The 11,655-nt window shown below is 36.7% G+C and overlaps 1 protein-coding gene across 1 annotated transcript; it reads left to right on the top strand.

Moving 5' to 3' along the window:
- Window positions 1-1,332: 1,332 nt before the first annotated feature.
- Window positions 1,333-9,963, top strand: DTD2 (D-aminoacyl-tRNA deacylase 2). Its single transcript, XM_019428085.2, has 3 exons — window positions 1,333-1,473; window positions 4,475-4,544; window positions 8,618-9,963. The coding sequence occupies exons 1-3, from the start codon at window positions 1,363-1,365 to the stop codon at window positions 8,941-8,943; spliced, it is 507 nt and encodes a 168-aa protein (XP_019283630.1). The 5' UTR covers window positions 1,333-1,362; the 3' UTR covers window positions 8,944-9,963.
- The last annotated feature ends 1,692 nt before the right edge of the window (window positions 9,964-11,655 follow it).

Below are 11,655 nucleotides of genomic sequence, written 5' to 3'. Positions count from 1 at the left end.
CACCGTGAAAAGATCTCTGGGAGCCACATATCCTATTTTCAAGGGAACTTGCTATCTCCCATACTTACATACAAATCAACATCTTAGTCCTCTCTTACTCTGGGTCATGACTAAAGGCCTTTATGTTAAAGTTCCTTACAGTCCTGTAAAACTTGAGTCTGGGAGTGAAGAAAAAAGAGATTCAATAGTTATAACGACATAAAGGCAAAAACAATGCAACTTGTCTGTGCTTTGCAGACAAATGTCAACAAACACAGGAACCCCTGCAATGCAGCAGAGATCATGAGAGTTTTTGCTTTTTGTTTTTGCAAAAAGTGTAAAGCAGCCTGCTTTAGATAACCAGCAAACAGGCAGCTTCCATTTTGTGTAGAAAAGACCATTGATTATGCATGGATTATTTTCTTCAGTCATACTACTTTATATGGGTAGCAACACTGTCAGTGATGTCATCTTCTAAGACAACAGACCCGAATGTATAGGCATATTGTGCCAACTGAGCCCAAATCAATGACCTGAGTAATGCAATCATGGTAACACTATTATTCCTCATCTAAACCCTCCAAGCCCATAGAAAAATAATGCTAATCTGATGCATGTTCAAGAAATACGTTGTGTGGGAAAGAAGATCAAGCCTTTGTTTAATTTTATTTACATTCTAATTTGTACTTAGAGGAAACCCCCCAAAATTATCATTATGTGCATCGGACTATGTTGTTTTCTTTTTCAGGTTAAAATATTTATTAACAATGACACACTTTCTTGGATAAGAATAGTTTTAGCGAGGATATTTTCCAAAAAATTGAACTCCAAATGTGCATTCGCATAGCATACCAACATCTTTCCATAACTACTGGATCAGAATGATTTACAGCATTCCTGATAAAGGAGACATCGTTAGAATACGGGAAAATTTTAAAGACATGGCTTGTAGTTTCATCTCTGGTTGTTTTGTGATTCAATTGATTCACTCAGTTTACCTACCTTTATAATGGGCATAACATAGACTTAAGCAGATTTAAAATTTCTCAGTGTCTGAAAACGTAAACTCTTTGAACTGAAAAATGTGTCTTTAAATGGTGCGTAGGGAAGAGAGCCTGTGAGTCTTCTCACACGTTTAAAGCATACACTGGGCGCTTTCTGCAAAGTTGGAGAGGCTCAGCGTAGGAGTCAGGTCTTTGTCTTTGAAAGCAGCACATCCGGGTCACCCTAGAGCCAGGCAGAGGCCCCGCCCCTCCAGGGGTGGCTCCACGGGCGATAAGGACGTCCCTCAGCCTCGATGCGCCACGTCCTCCCCGCGCGCTGGAGGAGGAGCTTGAGCGGCTCGGTGCCTGAACCTGTTGGACTGCCACGAGGGTTCGAACCATGGCTGACAGCGGCCGGATTCCTCAGGCCCGGGCACTTCTGCAGCAGTGCCTGCACGCCCGCCTGCAAATACGCCCAGCCGAGGGGGACACCGAGACTCAATGGGTGGAGGTAACGCCAGCCCCGCCACTTCCGTTACATTCCGGCGCGCAGGGGCGGTACTTCCCCCGTTTTCTTGGTGATCTGTCCCCGCTCTCTACGTTTCCTAGCGCGGGCGGTACGTAGCCCTGGCACGTGCTGTAGGCGGTGCCGATTTCCGCTCGGCCCGCCCATCTTTTCTCTCAGCAGCCTGCCAGGCTCCGTCTGTCTCCTTGGTTCTGTTCCACGGACCCTGGAGCTTTCTGCCTTAGACCGTTCGGCCAGCGTAAGAGTGTGTCCCCTGTTCAGGACCGCGAGAATTTGAACTTCCTCTCACCTTCTGCCTCCCTGAGCTCGGTGCACTTGAGGCCTAATTGTATCAGATCTCTTGCTTCCAAAGAGCCAGGGCCTTGGCATGCCCTTCGCATTGGTCGGGCTACTGTTGGCTAGTGCTGGTCTGGTTGGAGCTTGTAGATTAGATTATTTGCAGACTTTCAAGTCACTTGTGCTCCAGTTCCCGTGGAATAACATTTTATGTTGCCTGCAGCTAGGCCTCAGCATAGAAATAAGATTTCCCATGAAACAATTCTTTTTTCAGGAGACTTAAAATTTTGACTTATTTCCAACTAGAAACAAAGACTACTACTGCTAATGTAATGTGTTATTGAACACTGTTCCTCCAAAGAATTTAAACCATTTACACTGATAGGATTTCCTTTTACTTGAATATTTGCCTTTAAAAGATTTATAAGCATATATATTCCTGTATTTCCCCTTTCCCCATTTCTTTCTCAAAAATTTATGTTTCTTATTTTTGTTACCCCCCCCCCCCCCTTTTGACGTCTTGATTTCTCTGTGGAATTTTGTTCTTTTCATGTTTTCATATTTGCCAGCCTATCCAAATTGCTTTTTTTTTATGGCTAACTCCTGGGACTATAAATCCCAAACTGTTAATCATTTAGCTTTCTTCCATCTATTTTATCTTTTTATATCTTCATGCCACATCTCCTTATGCAAAATCAGATATTTTATTGCAGCCTTCCAAACTACCAGTTGTGTTGATAAACTTTTAAAGCTATTACAAAGCTTTCCCTCCCACTCCCACACACAGCTAAATACTAGGAAGAGCTGACAGGTAATTAGATAGTGAGAAAGTAATTTTTTTCCTTTCTCGAGCATCCCCTTTTCCTATTCTATTAAAAGTTACAATTTAAAGAAAATACTGTTTTAATTGTCAAAAGATTTGAAGATTAGTGTTCTCACTTTTATTCATTTAGACCTTTGCTGTCACAGGCTGATGTTCTTCTTCCTGAGAGCTGAACTTTTTAAAACTATGTTGAGAATTAACCTGTCATTTCCTACATATTTAAAATGTTTTATACCACGGGATGTCTGGGTGGCTCAGTTGGTTGCACCTCAGACTTTGGCTCAGGTTCCGATTTCAAGGTTCACAAGTTCAAGCCCCATGCCAGGCTCTGTGCTGATAGCTCAGAGCCTAGAGCCTTCTTCAGATTCTGTGTCCCCCTCTCTTTCTGCCCCTCCCCCTCTCACACTCAGTCTCTCTCTCTCTCTCTCAAAAATAAACAAACATTTAAAAAGTTTTATACCAAAAGAAACTACAAGAAGAGTGGTTTCTGACTTGAAATGGGGATTTTGTAGGTCACAACCTAAAATCTATTTTTGGAATAAACTAAAAGAAAATACCTTAATGAGATAATGTGGTGTCTATTTCTGCATATAATTAGATACTTAATAGAACTGGTGTCTATTTTTTATGTACTTAGATACTTAATTCTGACATCGGGAGTGTCCAAATATGAATATGCCTGAGATTTTGTCTGGTACTAAAATAATCCCAGTGGAGAGACCTCTGACAGTGATACAAGTATCTGTATCATTCATCCTGTCTGCTCCTAATTGTGGGTGTGCTTTGGAGACCTTTGCTTGTTCCAGAAGCACATTTGCACTTAAAAATTGCTTATTTTCCAGGAAATCAGGTGTGAGTGCAAGCTGCATTTATGTTTATATAGAACGCTATTTAGGTAACACAGAGCCTGTAAGATACAATTGAACTTAAATGCAAACAACAGATAAAGAGTCCCTATCGTGTACATAATAGTCTGTAAAATGCTTTGGGAATTAAAATGTGAAATAAATTGTGCTTTAGCCCTTAAATTTATTTTTACTTACTCATTCAATAAACATTCATTTAGTTCTTACTGTGAAGTAGGCACCGTTTTAAGCACCTTACAAATATTAATTAATTTAGTCTTTATAATAGCTCTTGGAGTCAGTAAGGTTAAACTACAAAATAAACAATTTGATGATTCAGTGGCAAAATCAGGATCATTTATCAATTCTATTTTCTGCAATTGTAAGAGCTAATAAAGAAATATCCAAGTATTTATATAAAATTAAATTTTTAATATTCCTGATAACAGTCAGGACTTAATATCATAAATGCAGTTTCCAGTGCTTAATCACTGTGTTGATTTAAAGCATTAACAAAAAATAGTTGGACAGTTTCTTGGTAGTTTAATGAAGTAGATTGAGATCCTCATTTTTATTATCTGCAGGTAAATGGATTAGGAAGAAAAAAGAGTGATGACGTCAAAAGATATCAGTCATGCTGTTTATAAATCAGCCATATCTAATGTGAATTCATTTGTTGAATAAATGGGGCCCTGCAAACTAAACATTTCTAAGTGTCCCAACCTTAAGGGAGAGGAGACTGGGTCATAGTCATAATGACTTTGATTAGAAGTAAATGTTTGAGGGTACAACTTGTGGTCTTCACTGCTCTTGGATATATTTTTTAAACTTAATTTTTGAAAGAAATGATGATTGAGGTGATTGAATATTGGAAAAGATTTTGTTTTATCACACTTAAGAAATCAAATCTGTTGTAAAAACTTATTTCTCTTTCTTTGGGTTTAATCTCTATATAGCAGTTTTGAAATTTTATTCACTTACCTTTGTATCTCTGTATAGAAGTTTTTTTCTAATCTAAGTTTTCTCTGCTGATTTTTCATAGGTTCAGAGGGGATTAGTGATCTATGTGTGTTTTTTCAAGGGAGCTAATAAAGAACTTCTTCCCAAAATGGGTACGTATTTGATGTTTGTTTTTTAAGAGTGAAAATGAATAATGATAGATGAGCCAGAAGGGGCAAAAAACACAACCTTAAATTGTACTGGTAAGTTATAAATGAGTTGACTCTATGGTTGTTGGCTTTTTTTTTTTTTTTTGCCTTTATTATTAGGTTATTTTTGCCTTTTCCAAAGTTTAAAGTAAGAAAATGTGGTGGAATTTTTTAAAAACCTCAGCACCATTTCACATGGCTTATAGTTTGGTTTAGAAGAGTGTACATACACACACACACACACACACACACACACAGACAATACACTTGAGTTTCAGCCAGGGATACAAAAACTTGTTAAAAGCAGGGTGGCCACATAGGAAGAAGCAGATGCTTATTTCTTAACAGTTTCCTGATCTCCCAGAGTCCCTGACAGGGGCATGTAGGTGACACTGTATGTGTAAGATGTGGTTCCCATCAAATCTGGACAGCTAGGACTTGCATCATTCTTATGGAAAAATTTAAATTAACCATTTATGTACTTTTTTTATAAAAAATGTATATAAATGTAAGGTTTTTCTGATCTTGAACAAAGCTCAGTGTCATCACAACCACACCTCCTCCAGGGACAGGAAAGCAAGGTCAGTGTTCAGGTACCTCTGAACAGGTATTTACCTGCCTGCAGTTTTCCAGTGTCCTGGATAGCCCATAGCACTGGACATTCCTTGTGATAATTACATAGGTTCAGATACATCACATCAAATCTTAAGACAGTATTTGATAAAATAATAACGTACCCAAAAAAGCCTGAACTAATGAAGCTATCCCTAAGGTCGGGGACAGGTTATATTCTCTTCATTAGTAAAGGACAGTACCCAGTTTGGATTAATAAGAAATATAGAGTATACAAATGGAAGTTGCAGCATGCAGAAATTAACCTGGAAGAGCTTCAAGTAGTGAAACTCAAGAGTAAATAGCCCAGTGAGGAACAGCTTAGGCAAAAGGCTGAAAGTTCCTAGAGGTAATTTTATACTGAGACATCAAACATGTTTGACAACTTTGTCAGAGGGTGAAAACTAGACTTAAAGTGAGGATGGAAAGCCAATAACTGATAGTTTGAAATTTGAATCTGGAAGATAATAGGGAGCTTTGCAGGGGTTAAAGAAAATGCAGGGTATCTGGCTTAGTCAGTCAGTGGAGCATGCAACACTTGATCTCGGGGTGGTGAGTTCGAGGCTCATGTTGGATATAGAGATTACCTTAAAAAAAAGAGAGAGAGAGAGAGAGAGAGAAAATGAATTGAGGGCTCCTGTTACAGAGTAATTTTCTAGGACCTATTGCATGGGTATTGGACATGCTGTCCATTTTCCTAAGTTAATATATTGCCTGGAATTAAATCTTTATTAACTATAAGGAGTATAGTAGAAATATGTAAAAACAGCAAAAGAATTTTTGTCATTGTAACTTAAGATTGACTCCTAAAGTTGTTTCATACTTTCTTAAGTGACTCTTAATCATAAGATGAAATGAACCAACCAAATCCAAGCACATTTTGGTTTTTTGTGTTGTTTTTTTTTAAATGTTTATTTATTTTTGAGAGAGAGAGTGTGTGCACACAAGCAGGGGAGGGGTGGGGGTGGGCGGGGGCAGAGGATCTGAAACCGGTTCTGTGCTGACAGCAGCAAGCCTGATGCAGAGGTCGAACCCACAAACTGTGAGATCACGACCTGAGCCAAAGTTGTATGCTTAACCAACTGAGCCACACAGGAAACCCACATTCTGTTTTATAGTCAGTAAATCCTGTGTGCTTCCATATACCTCTGAGTTCTCTCTGAATACATGCATAAGGTTGTAGTAAATTAAAAACACTGAGGGAGGTCCACCTTAACTCTTTTAGTGGACAGTCTAAAACAAAACTTCATATATCATGATTCTCAGTAAAGAACTGTGAATCTAAGAATCACATTCTGCTGGTGTGAGTGATGAGCAAAAAGAGTCCATCTATTATTGATAGCATTAGCCTGTACTTCCCTCTATTCTAGGAGGCAAAGTAAGCCAATGTGATGGGATTCTCTTAAACCCACCTCATACTTACTACATGGATTCAGATCTTTCTAATCAAATCATGTACCCCTTGGGAACATAACCAGTTATATCCACAGATTCTGAAATAACGTGGCTAACATAGAGATGTGCAGAATCTTTCTCAATTCATCTTCAGTATAATTGAACTGAGATCCAGGGACCTGTCAAAGCTTAACTTCCCATATACATCGTTAGAGATACTTGATTGATAACCTGTCTTCGGATCTTAGAGTTTCCAACATGCCATTAATTCATTGTCTCATTTTAATTCTACATACTGACATTCGTATTTGCATTATAATTACTTGTACTTACTGATATTTGTATACCAACAGCATTAATTGAATTCTTAGTTTTCGCCAGTAGAGGGAGGTGTGTGGAAGTATAATAAATTGTACTTAACCTCTCTGGCCTGTTATTCCAAAATTGTCTACTTAGTCTATCAGTAGCCTGAGGCCTGGATAACTGGGTAGAGATTTCCCTTGGAATGAAGTGCTCTGAAGAGTTAGTTTCCTTAGAAGCAATCAATAACGACCACTGTCCGTAGAGCAAAGTCCTATTGATAATAGAGAAAATTAGATGTATTTTAAAATAGATGTTAGTTGAAAATTGATAGTGCTTCTTGCATAACTTAGGAATTCATTTGGGTATTCATCTTGGCAGGATTCTACCAGGTTAATTCCCTAATTCGTAGAGTGGGGCAACCATTCTGAATCCTTACTGATACTTACTACAAACCCTCCAAGACTTGAAACCATGAATACCCTATTAGAAAGCATACCTTTTCAAGCCTAATTACTGGGCAGGACTGTGAGATTTATATAGTTTCTTTTACCGCTCATCGTTTCTTTTACCGTTTATCCTCTGAGAAAGATTCTTTTTTTTTTTTTAAATGTTTATTTTTTGAGAGAGAGCAAGTAAGAGAGGGGCAGAGAGAGAGGGAGTCAGAGAATCCCAAGCAGGCTTCTCCAGGGTCAACACAGAGCCTCGTGTGGGAATCGAACTCACAAGCCGTGAGATCATGACCTGAGCTGAAATGAAGAGTCAGACGCTTAACCAACAGAACCACTCACGCACCCCAGGAATATTCTTTATAAGCAGAAGTTATTTATACCTTTTATAGAGTCAAGGAGACCCTTAGGCTATTTCTATTAGATATTTCTTTTATTTATTGTTTTGAGAATGGCTAATGTTGAGATGAAAAGGTTTTCTAAGATTAGATTTTTAGCTACTTATAGATATTTATGGCGTTTTTTTGGCAGTTCTTATTCACTATAAGAAGAATATAGTTTCATAATGCCATAAAAATAATACCATGTTTTCTTGTGTATGTATGAACTTAATGCCAATATACCTTTTGATTTACTTTTTCAATTGTGATAGTGAATTCCTGATGATTCTTGCCTTCACCTTTATGGGTGGTTACATGGGTTACATTTGTCAAATGATTAGACATGATAATAGTGCCTTGGAGGTTATGAAACTGCAAAATTATCTGGTTTATGATGAGAATAAACTGGAACCTTTGTCTCAGCTTAGAACTCTAGGCAATTAAGTTACACTAAGATTTCTATTTAATATTATTTGTTGTAAAGCAGAATTTTATGTGAGGAGGATTTATCATGACCTTTTCCAATGAGATTTACTTATGGAATATAAAGGAACAAAAAGGTAAAATCTGCTCATGTATCCCCCTGGGGCAACAATGTTTAAGGTTTCAGTATACAGTTAATTTTTAGTCTTTTCTGCCTGAATTTATCATTTAGATCTTGACTGCCCAGTTGGATTTAGAACATCATGCCATTTTTTGCTTGAAATTTGCCTTGTTTTTCAAGCCAAATTAGATCATTTAGCTTAGGGAAGCAGTTTTTTAAATCTGGATAGAGACTTTGGGTAAAAAGCATGAGCCGGCAAACTGGGTTTTAAACATGAGATGTGCTGACTGGATGATTGTTGGTTTTCTTCATGTTTGTTTCTCACTTCAAGATGTTTTCCCTTTCTTCCCCACCCAGTTAATACTCTGTTAAATGTGAAATTAAGTGAAACAGAAAATGGCAAGCACGTGTCTATATTGGATCTACCTGGCAATGTTCTTATCATCCCTCAAGCCACTCTTGGAGGGAGAGTAAAAGGAAGAAACATGCAGTATCACTCTAACTCTGGAAAAGAAGAAGGGTTAGAACTTTATTCCCAATTTGTGACTCTGTGTGAGAAAGAATTAGCTGCTAACAGCAAGTGTGCTGAAGCTGGGGTTGTGGTGGAACATGGTACTTACGGGAACAGGCAGGTGTTAAAGCTGGATACCAATGGACCATACACACACCTAATTGAATTTTGAAAAATTAAAAGTCAGTTTCTCCAGTTGTTTTCTAGTATAAAATGATTTTGACTGTATTTAGATTTTCTTCCTCTTCTTGAATACACAATCTGCAGCATTTTTAGACAAGAAAATCCTGGTTCCCACTCATAACTATGCAGCCTGATAATGGAACGACCTTGCCAAGTCACAAACTCGATCTCAGTCACCTTTCATTCTGCTTTCCCCTACACTTCCACTTGAAACTTGAAAAATGCTTTCTATTCATTTCATAGTCATTGTGGAAATGTTCTTAGAGAGCTGTATTTAAAAGTATTTTGTAGTGAAGAATATTGTGTAATCTAGTAAGATATATTTCTTGTACCTTTAAATGTATGTAGTGTGTAATAAAAATAATTATTTTTATTAAAATTAGGTGAAATCCCACACAAACTAATTACAATTTTGTCAGTTAGGTTTTACTATTTCAGTTTTCCATATTTTGAATGGAACAATATGCCATTGACTATTCCTTTTAATAATATCTATGAAAGTGTAATATAGAAATGTTATTGTGCATTATGTTACTTTCTAAGGACATCTAAGTGCTTTAAATCATTTTAAGGCTCTTTAGTTGATACAAGAAAGTGTGAGGTTTAAAAATTGTTTTTATTTAATATACATATGGGTTAATACTTCAGTTTCTCAGTTTTTTACCAAAATAATGTATGTCTTATTTTCTGTCTTTGGTTTTTAAAAGTTACTGCTTTGTGAAATTAACGTTCATAAGAAGTCCTTTCTTATTTAATTATATTGCTGTAAAAGGAAGAAGAAGAAAAAGGGAAGCTTTCTACTGGAATTATTTGGAAACAAGTCAACTTGTTCCTTTCCATATTACTTACCTGACGATTTGGAGGCACTGTCATTTTTTCTGTTAGTGAATGTTTGTGCCCATCACCCCCCATTCATATGTTGAAGTCCCCCAACATGATGGTTTTGAAGATGGGGCTTTGGGAAGTAATTAGGGTTAATAGAGAAAATAAATTTCTGTTATTCAAGCCACTCAGTCTATGGTATTTTGTTAGGACATGAGCTGACAAAGACAGTGATAAAAGATAGACAGGTAATAAGGTAGATTTTTCAGTCAAGAGAGGAAGATATATAAGAAACTCAAAGAATAAATGGATCAGTAAAATATAATATTCAGGTTTTTCAAATGCCTCTGACTTGACTTAAAAAGGTATTTTAAAGAGCAAACATCAAATAATATTTCTAATTACCAAAAGATGAAATTAACTTGAATAAACATCTTAAGTAGCTTCTGAAGATCCCTTTATGTCATAATTTCTTTAGGTCTACCTTCCTAAGATACTTAAAGTTTTTGTTATCACAAAAAAACCTATTTCTCTATATCCTTCCTGTACTATTCTATTTTGGAACTTAAGAATCAATAATTGGCTTGGTAATGAGCTCATTGTCCTTAACTTTTGCTTTATTGATTCATGATACACTTATTGAAATGTAATAAACTATTCATAAACTTTCGAACTCCAATTTTCTCAGAGTTTCTCCAAGGAGGTGTATATGTCTTTTGAAAAATTATGTGTTACCTATTTTAAATCATTTTGATTTTGTGTGTAGGTGAAATGCTGACTCATAGCTCTAGATTGCTGTTTTATAGTTCAGGCAGTTTTGATTTTTTTTTTTTTTTTTAATTTGCTTGAGGTACTTGTGGAAAAGAGCAAATTCAACTACATGAAGGGTTATTAACCAAAAAGTGATGACCAACTTTCATTTCCAAGGAGGCTAGAACCAGAGAGTAAAGGCAGAAGAAATAGTGGATTTAAAAGTAACTACACCTTGGCTTTCTGTAGCTCTTCTGGCCCAGGGTGTTCAAAGAACCTTCAATAGGTACCTCTTTTTATCTTCCCAGTATATAACGACGATAGTGCTATAGAAAATAAGACAGTGCTTAAATAATTTACCCAAGATCACACAATAAGGGGGAATAATTTCCATCTTCCTAACTTCCTGTAGTGAGAATTATTTAAAAACTGAAATTGATAAAGGATTAGCATCTTCCACTGTGGATCATTTGAGAAAGAACAGCCAGTAAATTGGTTTACTTACTAAATTTGATGGTGGTAGGTTTGCACCTAATTTATATGCCTTCTGCCTGTTTTTTGAAGATTCTAGAATGTCTCAGAATGTCATTTCTAAGTGTTATTTTGTGTGCATTTAGAAACGTCATCGGTTCAGTTATAGAAAATACTGTATATAAGACACAGATGATCAATGAATGTGGTTTTAATATCTTAAATATACAAAGTAAAATCAAGCACACTTACTCAAGTAAAAAAAAGACATGCCATTTATGAATCATATCTGTATTGATGATGATTTATTGACTCCGTAACAAAAGAGCTGAATTTAACAAATATAAGGATCAAATATAGTAGAGTCCTATGCCACTTGTTTTGGAGAATAAGAATTCACATTGGTGTTTTAAGACAACAGTGACCTCTTGGCACAAAAACAGACACTCCAATCAATGAAACAGAAGAGAACCCAGAAATGGACCCACAAACATATGGCCAACTAATCTTTGACAAAGCAGGAAAGAATATCCAATGGAATAAAGACAGTCTCTTCAGCAAATGGTGCTGGGAAAACTGGACAGCAACATGCAGAAAAATGAACCTGGACCACTTTCTTAGACCATACACAAAAATAAATGGATGAAAATGGATGAAA

This window comes from Panthera pardus, unplaced genomic scaffold (assembly GCF_024362965.1).
Source record: "Panthera pardus isolate Hobbes unplaced genomic scaffold, ASM2436296v1 HiC_scaffold_24, whole genome shotgun sequence".
Taxonomy (NCBI): domain Eukaryota; kingdom Metazoa; phylum Chordata; class Mammalia; order Carnivora; family Felidae; genus Panthera; species Panthera pardus.
This window is presented reverse-complemented; position numbering and strand designations above follow the sequence as displayed.

Coding starts and splice junctions, on each gene's coding strand:
- DTD2 (XM_019428085.2), top strand. CDS start 1,363: ATGGCTGACAGCGGCCGGATTCCTCAGGCCCGGGCACTTCTGCAGCAG. Junction 1,474..4,474: donor CCGAGACTCAATGGGTGGAG/GTAACGCCAGCC, acceptor GATTTTTCATAG/GTTCAGAGGGGATTAGTGAT. Junction 4,545..8,617: donor AGAACTTCTTCCCAAAATGG/GTACGTATTTGA, acceptor TTCCCCACCCAG/TTAATACTCTGTTAAATGTG.